This window comes from Neltuma alba, unplaced genomic scaffold (genome assembly GCF_004799145.2).
Source record: "Neltuma alba isolate B1F8T4 unplaced genomic scaffold, ASM479914v2 tig00004281_pilon, whole genome shotgun sequence".
NCBI classification, from domain to species: Eukaryota; Viridiplantae; Streptophyta; class Magnoliopsida; order Fabales; family Fabaceae; genus Neltuma; species Neltuma alba.
In genome coordinates, this window is record NW_021633636.1 from 59,735 (window position 1) to 75,393 (window position 15,659).

Genomic DNA, 15,659 nt, shown 5'->3' on the forward strand with positions numbered 1-15,659 from the left:
TCCTTGCTAAGGAGTAGTGGCAGTTTAAACAATAATAATCAGTCACATCTCTCCAGCTGTCAGCATGTGAACACTTGCGCGACACACACGCGCGCGCGACATATTCAACTTTACTTGCATTTTTCCCTAAATCACATCTATATTTATTCATGTACTACCTCCGGAATAGGGCCTTGTTCTTAGAACCGGAGGTAATAGTGATCCATAACAAATGACATGGTTCACACTTCACAAGCCACACAACTTTATATGTGAAACACAGATATATACGTAAAAATATAGAATTAATTTTACTACAGTTGTTTAGGTTACCTGATCCTTGCTCGTGCTTCTACTGGACAAAATGATACTATATAATACTGTTCCGGTTCTAGATATAAGACCCATTTTATAATGTAAATTACACAATAAAATAAGTCTTGATTGGAGGGAGTATTATATAGTGCGTACTTGTTTAAAGAGGTACATATATCTAATGCTTAATAATATCTTGAATATGATTGTTTTTTTATTTGGAAGATGCTTTATGTAATTAAAAAAAACAAAAAATGATATTTGAGAAATAAAACTGACATGAATAAAATAAATATATAAAGAAATACCATAGTTAGCATAACTTTCCGAGGACAAGGTCATTAATGAGGGTGGGCCATGATCCATACAGAAGTCCAAAGGGGACCAAGTGGGTTGGTTAGGGAAGATATGAACGCGTGACAAGAGAGAGGGACCATTAATTACTTAACACTGACTGTCATTTCTTGACAATGTGCAGGCCCGACCCACGACGTGAATGTGAGATCACATAATATTCCCCTTCCGTTGGGAAAAAAGTAAAAATAAAAATCCACTTCCCATAATAGTGTAATTTCTGATAGATTTTATCGTATTAATATTGATATTTAAATGTTTTTTATATAACCATCTGATTAAGTCAGATTCAAATATTATTGAGCCAAACTGATGATATTTAAATATATTAATCAGCAGTGATGATTACTGCTTCAAATAAATCAAAATCACTCTGGCAAAAAAAAAAATCAAAATTAACCTGGTACTCTTGCAATTTTACATTCCCATTCAATTGTGTTGTTACGTTTGTTTTCTTCGCCAACAAAATATGTTCTTATGTACCAACAAATTATACCGCTTAAAGTCAATTTAATCAAGTAATTTCTCTATAAAAGGTGCTCCTTCTGAATTTCTTTTATAAGAAATAAATGAAAGCATATTTTTAGCTCTGAATATAAGAAAAAAAAAAAAAAGAGACTGGACTCTTGTGAAAAAATATAAGAAACAAATTTATATGTATTCTTGAGGAATGTAAAAACATTTTTAATTTGATTGCCAACTCCTGTTCCTATACACTAATCGAATTTAGTTGGGAGAGGTGCGGGCCTTCATATTCTAAGGAAGACTGGCCTTTGCTGTTGGTATAAGATATTCTTTGCCATTAAAGAAACGAGAGTCTGATCAATTTTCATGATTTTTAAAAAATTATCAAAAGAATTTATAAATAATAAATGTTTCACTTAAAAATATTCTCTCCCATCCTATATACCAGCTTCAAATAACCTAATCACGTTTAACGTACTAACCGTTAAAATTAGTTAAAAATAATAAATAGGTTGACAATTTATTTTTTTAAATTTTTTTATTTATTAAGAGAGTAAATGAGAGACAATAAATAAAAAAAATGATGAAAGAAAATATATGTAGGTAACATTAAAGATAGAGAGTACTAAATACAATCAACTAAAGGCAAACTAGAAAAAAAAGTAATAAATATTTAGACAAACTTAAAAATAAAATTTATATTTTAAATCAGACCTATCTTTAAAAATAAAAATTATATATAAAACTGAAGGGAGTAATTTATTATAAATATATTTTTTTGAAAAAAGAAGGCATACGAAGTTTGTTTGGCTCTGCCCCTCTGGTCCTTAGCATGGCTTACACAGAAACGATGCTGATTGGTTGGCACAGATTTGGGTGGCATTAATATTATCAATAATTAGTAATAAGAAAGAAATTGGTTCGATTTATTTTTAGGAAGATAAAGAAAAATAATAATAATAATTCAAAGCGCACGCAGACTGCATGCCCCTCGCATCTCGCGCTGCCCTCATAAACAAATCCGCTACAGTTGAAAATAACCAGAAAATATTCCGAATTTCCAATCTCCAATGCTTCTTGTTGTGCTGCCAAATAGTACAGTACCCACCCGATCCCCTTCCAGGACATTACAACTCATGGTAAATTATTAACTAAGCATTTAGGTATTTCGTGCTTTAATTTCTCCATTTCTCTATCACCAAGCTCACACGCCAAACCTCACTGTACTCCGTATCGGCCGATCATTGTCACCCACGAAGCTCCAGCAATAAGAAATCAAGATATCTCTCAGTCCCCTGTATTTTAAGTCAAATCCTGGGATCAAAATGGCGGCCAGGCACGCAGAGAAGCAGATCCCTCCCGAGCCACACTGGGCTTTCTGCCATAGCATGCTTCACAAGGTGTCTCGTGGTTTTGGTCTCGTCATTCAGCAGCTCGGAACCGAGCTTCGCGACGCTGTAAGTTCCGTATCGCCTTTTATGGTGTGTGTTAAGATGGGCTAGAGAACTCAAGACAGAACAATCTGGACTTCATTGATAGTTTAGGCTAAAAGCCCATTGAATTACACACCTGACCGAACATATTGGGACCTCTATTTATAGACATTGGACCAACGGTCAAAAGTCTTACTTAACCTCCTAACAATCGAGATAATTACAATAATATACAGAACACATATCTTAACACTCCCCCTAAAGTTAGGGGGCAAATAAGTTCTTTGTCCCTAACTTGCTAAGTAACCTAACATGATCTTGTACTCCAAGTCCCTTTGTTAGTATGTCTGCCTGTTGCTCCTTGCTCTTCACGTGTTGGAGGCTTATGATTCCTTGCTGCAATTTTTCTCTTACAAAATGACAATCGATCTCTATGTGCTTAGTTCTTTCGTGGAAAACAGGATTGTTGGCAATGTGTATGGCAGATTTACTGTCACAGAATACATTGACAGGTTTCAGTCCATCTACATGGAGGTCTTCTAACAATCTGGTGACCCAAACCACTTCTGACACAGCATTCCCTAAGGCTCTATATTCTGCCTCAGCTGAAGATTTTGAAACGGTATTTTGCTTCTTGGATTTCCACGATATAGGAGATCCTCCAAACTTTACCACATATCCAGTGACTGATCTCCTAGTATCCGGGCATGTCCCCCAATCTGAATCAACATAACATTCCAGCTTGTTTGACTTAGATACAGCAATCATTATTCCCAACCCTGGACTTCCTTTCAGGTATCTTGCCACTTTGAGTGCAGCATTGTAATGAGATCTCCTTGGTGCATTCAGAAATTGGCTGAGGGTCTGCACAGAAAAACTAATGTCAGGTCTAGTAACTGTAAGATAGGAGAGCTTACCTATTAATCGTCTATACATGGTTGGCTGTGGAATCAAAGGATCATCAGTCTCCTTCTTGGGTTTACCATGTAATCTGATGTTCTGCTCCATAGGTACACTAAGCGGTTTAGCTGCAGTCAAGCCCATTTCAGACAAAATATCCAATGTATACTTACGTTGGTTAAGAATTATCCCATGCTTTGACCTAGCTACTGCTATTCCTAGAAAATATTTCAACTCTCCTAGATCTTTAATTTTAAATTTACTGTGCAGCAGTCGTTTTACCTCAGCAATACTATCTAAATTACTGCCTGTAATTATTAAATCATCTACATAAACCAGCACCAAAATAGTTTCAGAATCAGATTGTCTAACAAACAGAGAATAGTCATAGAAACTTTGCCTAAAACCACCTTGTAAAAGAGTTTCAGTAAGCTTCTCGTTCCATTGCCGTGATGCTTGCTTAAGGCCATATAGAGACTTAGTTAATTTACAAACCTTGTTGTTTTCAAATTTACCAAGTCCCTGTGGAATGTGCATATATACCTCTTCCTTTAAATCACCTTGGAGGAAGGCATTATGCACATCCATCTGAAAAAGTTCCCAAGAATTCATCACAGCAATGCTGAGAACAATACGAATAGTAACCATTTTAATAACAGGTGAGAAAGTTTCAAAGTAATCTATCCCTTCTTGTTGGCTATACCCTTTAGCAACAAGTCTAGCTTTGAAGCGCTCAATGTTTCCATTTGAGTCATACTTAATCTTATAGACCCATTTGCACCCTATGGGTCTTTTACCTTTGGGCAAATCTACAATCTCCCATGTCTTATTATCCCCCAAAATTTTTATTTCGGTTTGCATGGCATCAATCCAGCGTTGGTCCTTTATGGCCTCTTCATAGCTGCAAGGCTCAGTGACACTGTCAATGCTAGATAGAACATGCTTGTAATTAGTAGAAAGGTTAGAATAAGAAAGAACAGATTGCATAGGATATTTTACCTCCCTTTTACCTATTGTTTGTGGTGTTTGAGATGTACATGCATATCCTATCAGACCTTTGAAACATGTTTCAGTGCTGGATGTGTAATCTTTCATCCAAATAGGAGGTTTTCTGCATCTAACAGGTCTGTTCTGAGGTATTTCCCTTTCATTTGGAATGATGGGATCACCATGCTCATCTCCAACAGTGTCTTGGTGGTCAAAAGAGGAAGTATCTTGCCTGAAAGTAATAGGCAGAGGAGCTTCTTCATCATACTTGTGGCTGAACTGCTCTAAGGGATCAATCATATCATTAGGAGGAGCTCCCCCTTGATTGAGACCTGCTGCATCTTGAAAGGGGAACCTGGTTTCATCAAAGATGACATGTCTACTAACACAAAAATTATGAGATTGGAGATTATAAAGCAAATAACCCTTTTGAGTGCCAGGATAACCCAAGAAAACACAGGGTTCAGATCGATTTTGAAACTTGTCTTGAATATTTAAATTAGTGGCAAAGGCCAAGCAACCAAAAACTCTTAAGAAAGACAAATCAGGTGGGTAACCATATAATAATTCAAAAGGAGTTTTATGACCTAAAGTAGAGGAGGGAGTACGATTGATAAAAAAAGTTGCAGTTTTAATAGCTTCCCCCCAAAACTTTAGGGGTATACCAGATTGGAATAGAAGGCTCCTAGCAACATCCAATAGATGGCAATGCTTACGTTCCACAACACCGTTTTGTTGTGGGGTATAGGGACAACTAGTTTCATGTATAATTCCTTTGCTTTGCAAATAATGTTGTAATTCAGCATTAACAAATTCTAAGCCATTGTCACTACGAATTTTCTTAACAGTAGAAGTAAACTGAGTATGGACATAGGCAAGAAAATTCTTTAAATGATAAACAGTATCACTTTTATTAACAAGTAGAAAAGTCCAAGTACAACGTGTGTAGTCATCGACAATAGTAAGAAAGTAACGATAGCCTTTGTAACTGGGCCTTTTATATGGTCCCCACACATCTACATGTATCAGATCAAAACAAGACTGAGATTTAGAAGTATTGAAAGGGAAAGGTAAGCGGGGTTGTTTAGAACGGGCACATATGATGCACTTATCAGTGTAAATTGTAGGACTTCCTGTCTAATTTGATCTAATGCTTGAATTTATCTATTGGTGCATGGCCTAGACGTCTATGCCAAATTTCCTGTGCATGCCTAGCAAAAATACTAAGTGTTGTATCTGCCCTTCTAATCCGTTCAATGATATAGAGTCCATCATGGAGTTTACCAATCTCCCTCGTCTGTCCACGAATGAGATCCTGCAATGTGCAAAAATCAGAATAGAAAGAAACGATAAACTCCTTCCCTGCTGTTAGACGAGATACTGAGATTAAATTATAACAGCACCCATGAGCATAATAAACATTGGTAAGAACAATATTATCTAAAATTTTGACTGTGCCAACGTGAGTGATGAGCATGCGACTTCCATTGGGTACTTTAATCATTTTTATAGGACCAGTGTATCTATCAACCGTATCAAACATATCAACACTATTGACTACATGACAGGTGGCTCCAGAATCAAGAATCCAATGAGATTCACAAAAGGATTTAGGAAGAGCAGCAACCAAACCTGAGAAAGTCTCATCAGGACAGTCAGTCACATTTACGGCAATATCATCTTGTTCCTTTCGAAGAAGTTTAAGAATCTAATCATACTGCTCTTGTGTGATGGATGCTTGTTCAGGTCGGAGGACAGAAGTAGAAGGAGAGGAATTAGAAGTATGAACGGTAGTAGATGCTTGGGTTTGCTTTGATCGGAAATTAGGAGGGAAGCCCACAAGATGATAACAATGATCCTTTGAATGTCCCTTTCGGTGACAATAAGTGCATTCCTCCTGTGACCGTCCTCTCCCCCTTCCTCGGCCTCTTCCTTGTCGACCGCCCCGTGCAGCCATGGTGGCATTATCAACCGGTGAGGGGACAGGATAAGACGAGAGTTGCTGTTGAGACTCATCTTGACAGATAATAGAGTATGCTTGATTAAGGGAAGGTAGAGGAGTTTGGAGTAGAATTTGTGTTCTGGCTTGATTATGAATCTCGTTGAGTCCGGTAAGAAACTGAATGAGGCGTTGCTGTTGAATCATTTGGGCATATTGCTGTGTCGTGGAACACTGACAGGTGGGTTGGGGGGCGATGGTGTCATACTCATCCCATAAATCTCTGAGCTTGGTGAAATATTCAGAAACATTCATGGCGCCCTGAGATAAGGAGATGACGGCCTTGTGAATTGCAAAAATGCGCAAGCCATTAGCCTTATGAAAACGTTCCTTCAAGTCAAGCCAAACGAAGCGAGCATTATCGGAAAAAATGATCCCAAGAGCGATCTGCTTGTCAACCGAGTTAAGGAGCCAAGAAAGGACAATAGCATTACATCGGTCCCAAATATCTTGGTGTGATGACTCTTGCTGGTGGCGAAGGCAAGATCCATCAACGAAACCAAGTTTATTCTTGGCAAACAATGCTAATCACATGGATCTACTCCAAATTTTGTAATTCTCGGTCCCCTTTAGAAGCTGGGGAACCAGTGTGAGGGATTGGGTTTCGGAGGGATGTAAATATAAGGGATGTGTGAAATCAATAGTGGACTTGGTGGACGGATGGGTTTCTTCTTGATCTTTTCCCATGGTTGAAGAAAAGAAAAATAAGAGGGAGGAAGATAGCAGAAAGATGATGAAAAGGGATTAATCTTTACCAAAGAACCAATTAACTTCTGGATGATATCTTCAAGAAAATCCGTCGTGCAAAAAAAAAACTGACAGAGCAAGACGGCAGGATACCTTTTGAAAGAATGCTTCAAGATTGATCGCGAACTCAAGCCATGAATTGAAACAAAACGGCGAGGGCGATCCTTCACGGATGGGACTCCAGTGCACAGCACGTTGCTGTGTATTCCTTTTCCACGACGACGGCGTCGTGGTTGACTAAACAGACTGATAGAGGATTACTCTGAAGCAGGCTCTTGGACCTCTGGCCTGAACAACCGTGCTCTAGATACCATGTTAAGATGGGCTAGAGAACTCAAGACAGAACAATCTGGACTTCATTGATAGTTTAGGCTAAAAGCCCATTGAATTACACACCTGACCGAACATATTGGGACCTCTACTTGTCAAAAGTCTTACTTAACCTCCTAACAATCGAGATAATTACAATAATATACAGAACACATATCTTAACAGTGTGTTTTGAATTGTCTAAATGATTTTTTTGTTTCTATGGTTCTGGCAAATCGTCAGTGAATGAAAAATAGAATGAGGATGGACTACTTCTTCTGTGAATCTTAATAGGTGAAGTTGAATTTGTTTTTTGGCTGCATATATAGGCGCTGGATCCTTTTTCGGTCTCAGCGCATATGGTTAAGGCAGATTTGCAGCCTTTGGCATTGGAATTTATTAACACGAGTTTAGGTTGACTTGATGCTTGAGCTAGAAAGGAATTCCTTGGATACTCCTCGAATTCTTATTTTATATCATCAATTAATTCTACAATATTTCTTCTCTCTATGCCACTAACGAATGGTTCTGAGTCTTGGTAGAAAACCTTCAACTGAAAACTACCAAATTCAGAAAGACCTGGCTAAGATTTGGGACTAGTTGAAAAATGATCAACGACGGGACTGGATGAAAATATTCTTGCTAGAGTTGACCATTTCATAGCGTTTTTCATTTTATAAGTTGCTGATAATAGTGCTTTCCTTTGTTGAGAGGATTACTTTATTTTCTACCTTGCCTTTTCTCCTATTGATATTTTCCTGAGTTGAATTGTTTATAACTCCAAAATCTCTGGCTTTGCAGGTTTGCATATTTTATTTGGTCCTTCGAGCCCTTGATACTGTTGGTTTGTTTCTACAGTCTTCAACCTTAAACTGTCCGTTATTGCTTCAACTTCTAATTTTGTCCTATATAATAAACTCGCATTATAGAAGCCAAAATTTGTTTAGTGCTTGTCAAATATCCAGGCTTGTGGTTTCTAATGGTTTTACTAGATATCAGGATATGTTTACTTGACAAACTGGTTGGTCTACGATCTATTATTCCCTTTTTCATCAACTATATTTTGGTTAATTAATTGAGGTAAATAGAGACTATCGTTAGATGCTTTGAAACTTTCTGGCTTGTGGCATCACAAATTATCTTTTATAGGGCAATAAAGAACTCAAATCATAAATATGCAAACAATTATCAAATTACTCATGCACATTTTGATAAGATACCATATGAAATTATTATTATTTTTATTTTGCCTTGCATATAAGGAAAGTATGTCTATCCGAACATCTGAGGAAGTATAAATCTGCTACTAATTAGTATTAGTCTATTTCGCATTTTGCTTATGGATGAATATACATGTGAATCACAATTTTTTTTTCCAATTTTGTTTGCCTAAGTAGGAATTAGATGAAGAAAATAAATGGTTTTCATTGCAAAAAGAAAGTAAAGAGAAAACAAATGATGTCAAGTGTCTAATTTGAACCACACCTACCTAATATGGGAAACTTGTACTGAGACTGTTAGAAGAATTCTGATTGGCAATTTCTTTCCTCTTCCTTCTTACCTATCAACATTGCACCGTTCAATGTTTAAAACTGTGTTTTCACTAATCATATTTTTGCAACCTTTTTCTCTTGGCAGAGGACGATACTAGCATAGCTACAGATGTTAAGGTGCCAATATTAATAGCTTTTCATCATCACATATATGATCGTGATTGGCATTTTTCTTGTAAGTGTCTTGTTTTCACCTTTACTATTTCTTTTCATGCTGAGTTAGATGTCATCTGGCATGCCGTTTGTGCCCCCTTGCTGGAATTTTCCTCTACTATACTTGTTCAACTTGACCACGCCAAACTCATCCAGTTGAAATCTGGTTGAGAAGTTTAAATGGATTTTTTGACTCTTTCAGTAGCACACATACCTCAAACCTTGTCTGGTGGTTTTCATGCTGACTCTAGTTTGTCTTTATGTAACTAGGTGGGACAAAGGAGTACAAAATCTTAATGGACCAGTTTCATCATGTTTCGACTGCATTTCTGGAACTTGGAAAGAAGTCAGTTTTTATCCTTGCATATTTCCTTCTATAGTAATTTTGTTAAGAAATTATTATAAAAGTTATTTATGGCCCTTCGCTTGTTAATAGCTCTACTTTTTAAGTTGAACCGGTCCTTGACAAGATATCAAAGCACCTCTAAGATCAAGTAGTCAAAAGTTGAATCCCATCAGTCTCCAATTCTCTTAATTAAGATTCAATTGCAACCCCAAGGCATGGTTGGTTTGTGTTCTGTCCACATTTCAAGCTTTAAATGCTTGTGCGTGAGGGGGTGTGCTAGATATTATAACAAAATTTGTTCATGGCCCTTGGTAATTTCCATCCTTGATTTAATCAATATCATGCCCGCAGGCCTTATTTCCTATTTAACGCCTACTATTGTTTTATTGGCATGACCATGCATTCAAATGCATGTTGCCTATTTCATGGATGAGTGAACCCATGAATCAACAACATATTTGATATTCTGTTCTTACCTTTCTCTTAATTTTTTCCCCTAGAACATTAAGCTTACTTTAATTATTTTTCCCCTAGAACATTAAGTTTACACTATACAGCAGAGCAGTCAGATTTTAAGTTTGGCCTTTTGAGTTGTTTGTCCATGTGAACTATCATTATTTACCAACCATATTATAGATATTTTTCATTTGTTTTCTTCTACCTAAGAATTCTCCACTTTTCCAATGATTTTGTCTCTGAATTGGCCAGGTGGTCAACAACAAAATTGTTGGTTGTGACTCTTTGTTTGCAAAATTCTCTCATTTGTTATCCTGTTCTGCTTCTTAAAAAATATTTCATGACTCAGCGGGGGTTCCTGAGAATTCACTGTCAATGCAGTGCCTGCATTAACTTCGCTTATGCATATGTGTGTCATGAGATAGAATTGTCGGTGTGCATTCTTTTGATAAATGACTAAACAATGAGAAATTACCTCTGCAGCTATCAGGAAGCAATTGAGGATATTACCAAAAGGATGGGAGCTGGAATGGCCAAATTTATTTGCAAAGAGGTTCACTATGCATCTCTTCTGTTCTCCATAGATTCTAGATATTTCATAAATATGCTAGCTTAGTTCCACTTGATTAAGTCATCTCTTTGACTGGTAGGATATTATATTCATTTTGCTATCTCCTTATACCTGGCTGGAAGGATAAATATTAGTTAGTTTTAAATTTAGAGGAGATAACTTTTTTCCAAAATTTTGAGTTATCCCATCCCTCAATTCCTGTTCATAATTATAAAGAACTTTAAGTAATTACAACCTAATTCCTACATTTTGATTAATTAATACAACATTATTAAATTTAGTCTTAAGGTCTCTTCATACCCATGAACAAAGACCATATGGCCAAATTATGAGTGTTGATCCCCCTTCTTATTATTTTATACTTTTTCAAAATATTTGTTTTCAAGGTGACGGACGTATGACTATCTAGTAGTTTCTACGTTTTGCTGCTAGTTTTTTTTACCTTCAACCTTTCATATCAAGATTCAAGAGTTAGACCTCAATGAATGTCTAATAAAGAGAGTAAGGTAGCACCACATTTTGATATTTTCATGATAATTGTGCTATACTACTATTAGTGCATCTGTCATGTCTCTCGTGAGTTCAAATCCAGAAGCATTATTCGAAACAAAATTTCCCTTCAGTCTAGATAGATTACACCATGGGATTTCTCTCTATTTACAGGTGGAAACAGTTGACGACTATGATGAATATTGTCACTATGTAGCAGGACTCGTTGGGATGGGTTTATCCAAGCTTTTCCATGCCTCCGGTTTGGAAGATTTGGCTCCAGAATACCTCTCTAATTCAATGGGTTTGTTCCTTCAGGTAGCATAAAGTGGAATGCAGACAAGCAATATTTTTACTGTTCTTTGCATGCTTTTCAATTGAGAACCTTCTCAAATTGCAGAAAGCAAATATTATCCGAGATTACCTAGAAGACATCAATGAGATCCCAAAGTCACGCATGTTGTGGCCTCGGCAGATCTGGAGTAAATATGTTATCAAACTTGAGGTTTGCATCTTTAAGAATCTGTTCTTACTCACCTTTCATTATCTATCTTTCACTCCATGATTCTTGGCTGAATTTGTACGAGTTGATGGATGTTATGATGGCAGAAACAACTTCGCTGTCTCATTTTACTTGTATGCATATAATGTATTTTTCCCCCTTCTAAGTTGCACGTGTATAACTTTGTCTTTATCCAATTTAATTTTGTGGTCCAGGACTTGAAAGAAGAAGACGATTCTGTCAAGGCAGTGCAATGCCTCAACGACATGGTCACCAATGCATTGGCGCATGTTGAAGATTGTTTATTGTACATGTCTAACTTAAGAGACTTAACTATATTTCGTTTTTGTGCTATTCCGCAGGTGCTGTTCTTTTCCTCAACGACCTCTAGCTTAATTTTTAATTTCCACTGTCATCATTGATACAATGGTCATTTATTAATCGTCAGCAAGGTTTTTGCTTCAATAGATGTTATGCTTATATGTCATCCTGTTCTATTGCCAAGTCCTGTGAGTAATGGCCTCATACTCAATGTCAAGTAAAATAATTTAAATTTTTGCAACGGTCGATGAGTTTCTTTAAAGTTTTGATTTTGCCAAAAAGATCTGATGATTCTAATATATACTTTACATGCTTTGGGTGTTTTTGCTACATGTCATGATCAATGATATTGTGGTAAAAAAATCTCTATATGGCTCGATTAACTTGGTAAAATTGCAGATATCGAATACCCATTGGTGAATTAAAAAATTTAATAGTATCCAAAATAAGATTTAATGTTCTTCCTGGTTGTTGTGATGTAGAAACTAAAGAAGCTAAGCTTCTCAGGTTCAGGTCTCGGACCCTGGACTCCTATTTTCAACTAAATGAAGTCTTAGTACTTCTCTTAATCTCTTCAGGCTTTGCTAAGTTTCAGTTCATTTCCTTGTTGGCTTCTACTTCTATAGTCTCCCCTGTTGTTTTTATGCACCATATCTTCCAAAATCCATGTCTGTAGCTGTAGTTATTTTTAAACTAATATTTGATTGGTGTAACTTGGCTGCTTGACATGTTCTGCAACAGATCATGGCCATTGGGACTCTTGCATTATGCTACAACAACATTGAAGTCTTCAGAGGTGTAGTTAAAATGAGGCGTGGTAAGATGATGTATCTTGAGATACTAAGTGCAAAGCATCTAAGCTTTAAGGAATGTTAGGCACAGAACTACTTTTAATGGAAATGTGTGTGGAAGTCACATGAATTTTGAATTGCTGCATGCAGCATTCAATACTAGCTCATTTGGCAAAAAGTAACTTGGCAAAAATTTTCTAACGGGAAATTAGATATATTGTGCTAAACAATAGGATCATATATTGAGCAAACTCAATGTCGTTACACATGCTGCATTGGTGCTATTGGATTCTCTGGTTACAACTAAGAGCACACACATGTTGCTTCGTCCTCTAGTAGAAGTTGTTACGGTAATTAAAGAGTGGTTTGGATGTGGCTTGTGATGGTTTCTAATTTTTCACTTCGTAAACACTGCTATAATCAAGATTTTTATTGGTTCCCACCTGTTTCTTGAGAGAAAATGTATAAGGCTACATATATAATGTGATAATGGTGTACTAAGTTGATAAAGCACTGTAGTGCTAGACAGTAGACAATCTATTTAGCTGACCTCACTTAATGGGATGTGGCTTGTTATTGTTTGTTTTCTTGTTTGTTGGATGTGCTAAGTTGTTCTCATTATTATGTTTGTGATTTATAGGTCTAACTGCCAAGGTGATTGATCGGACAAAGACAATGTCAGATGTCTATGGTGCTTTCTTTGACTTTTCTTGTATGTTAGAGTCCAAGGTATGCTGTATTCTAAAGTATGGTTACTCTTGCAAGTTATACATAATTTGCTTATATTACTATTGTTTCACAGTTGGTAATGCTATCATTTATGTTAATAAAACAAACATGAATATTGCGAAAATAAGATTTTGGGAATAAGAGTTGCTGATGCTGAGAAAGCCTTCTATACCCAGTGTCATTGAAATAAGACACGTGTTAGTCCTCATTAGCCATGACAACCAATAAGCCATGGCTATTTTGAAATGTAAAACGAAAAAAAATGAGAAATTGATCTTTAAATTTTAGTCTTTGATACTATCTCTGATCCTAAATATAAAAGCTAATTGGCGATCCTAAAATATAAGACCTTAATTCACTTTATCTCTCAAATTTATAATGTGTTCTAAAAAATATCCCTATTGATTATAAGGTATTTTCACTAGGTGTAGTTTCAATGTAAATGATTGGATAAGGGTAATTTAAGAAAGTCAACACACATTTGTTACAAATAACTAACTTTCTTAATCTCTCCAAATTAGTTATCTAGCTTTTATATTAAAGACTAGAGGTAGTATTTTAGAAGACGAGTGAAAACTTAAAGGCTGTGAATAGGCTTTGGTTTGATTGTAGAGTCTTTCTGGTAGGATCCAAGATAGGTAAGAAAGGAAGGAAGAAAGAAGAAAACTTTTTTATTAAAAAAAGGAAATCAGAATGTAACTTCTCAAATTAATTGAGATGGAGGAAAATCTTTAGTTGAAGACGAGCAAAGATCTTAAACTCATACAACTAATAAAACCTAATGAGAATCTCCACTAATAAAAACAAAACATTGATTTTTTTTGAAGATGATTTCTACATGCCCCTTCTTTCCATAGCCACTTACAGAAAGGAAGAGTTGAGTACCGGAAAGTTTGAAATGCAGATATTAGATAGTATTGTGGTCGTCTTTATTCTGTAGCACAATCCTCCATGGCACTAAATCTATTTTTTAAGTTATTAAAGCTTTTCTTTCCAACTTAAAAAATCTATTATTTTTCTCTCATAGGTTGACAAGAATGATCCCAATGCAAGAAAAACATTGAGCAGGGTAGAAGCTATACAAAAGGCTTGCAGAGAATCTGGTCTCCTAAGTAAAAGGCATGCAGATCATATCCATGTAGCTTCTGAGGTATGTTTCAGTTTCGCCAGTGATATTCTGACAGGTTTTGCATTTATTTCACCAGGAAATCTTATATTGTGAAGAACGAGCCTGGATATAACTCAGCCACGGTAAATTTGTCTGCTTGTTTTTTTTTTTTTGGGTAGAACTTGATGCTACATATGTAAATTATGTACTGATTTTTGAGTGTTTCTGCAGTTTCTGATACTCATTCTCGCACTGGCTCTCATTTTCGCATATCTCTCCGCCAACCGTGATAACTGATGTAAGTTAGGGTAAATTATATCTAAGGCCCAAGATTTGGCTCCGCATAAGTTGTCACTCTGGTTTCAAATGTTCCATTCAACCCCTTAATTAGTTTCTTCGATTATTAGTATGTTATTTTCATTCCCAGTGGTAGTATGGAATAAATGATTTCATAAATATTAAAATGTTTTATTAATGAAAGTGTATTTTACTTGTATCTCAAATGGTCGTTTTTTGATAATGCAAATGAAAAATTGTTCTAATATTTTTCGTAACTAATTAAAATTTAAACGTAAAAACGAAACATCGTGGGGGATTAAGTGATTTGGGAACAAACTGCAGGTACGGAATAAAACCAGGGGAGAACAGTAATTTGTCTTGTCCAATTCCTCTAATTTTTGTGTTTTTGCCCCTTCCAGCTAGCGTGAGATAGCAATGTTACAGTGCTGGGTTGATTTATTATCCATAATGTGGATGTTCAAGATCATAAGGAGGATGGCTGGTGTTGGTTGTGCTATATTTTGTGCGGAAGAGGTGACGTGTCCAGGAAGTCAGATGTGGTTACTGTGTCAGGCTGTAGCTTCCTGCGTTGTATTTTTGCTTTACCCTACTGCCACCCATAGAATTGTCGTTTACATGGCGCACTGTTATTGGCTGTTACACACAATAACAGTAATCAAGTTGCCACCGGTGAACCTTTATTGTGGAAATGACTGTTAATTTGTGGTTGGGTACTTGGCCATAAAGCCATCAAAAGATTTGGGATTATAAGAAGCCATGATGTTAAGAAGTAGAAAGGATTTTCTTTCTGCTTATATGAAAATATGTTGGTGTTCATTATATCTTTATTATCATTATATCTCCATGAAAATA

General features: G+C 36.2%; 1 protein-coding gene across 1 annotated transcript; it reads left to right on the forward strand.

Annotated features, from left to right (window-relative positions):
* Positions 1-2,438: 2,438 nt before the first annotated feature.
* On the forward strand, positions 2,439-15,628 carry LOC114744177 (squalene synthase-like). Its single transcript, XM_028932367.1, has 14 exons — positions 2,439-2,570; positions 8,290-8,332; positions 9,127-9,216; positions 9,465-9,540; positions 10,480-10,549; positions 11,231-11,374; positions 11,457-11,561; positions 11,774-11,920; positions 12,621-12,696; positions 13,311-13,399; positions 14,427-14,518; positions 14,605-14,650; positions 14,739-14,805; positions 15,206-15,628. The coding sequence occupies exons 1-13, from the start codon at positions 2,439-2,441 to the stop codon at positions 14,802-14,804; spliced, it is 1,176 nt and encodes a 391-aa protein (XP_028788200.1). The 3' UTR covers position 14,805; positions 15,206-15,628.
* Positions 15,629-15,659: the final 31 nt, after the last annotated feature.

Excerpts from the sequence above, each read along its gene's own strand:
- LOC114744177 (XM_028932367.1), top strand. The coding sequence starts at position 2,439 with ATGGCGGCCAGGCACGCAGAGAAGCAGATCCCTCCCGAGCCACACTGG. Across the intron at positions 9,217-9,464 it reads TCGTGATTGGCATTTTTCTT|GTGGGACAAAGGAGTACAAA; the intron begins GTAAGTGTCTTG and ends TTATGTAACTAG. Across the intron at positions 14,519-14,604 it reads TCTGGTCTCCTAAGTAAAAG|GAAATCTTATATTGTGAAGA; the intron begins GCATGCAGATCA and ends TTATTTCACCAG.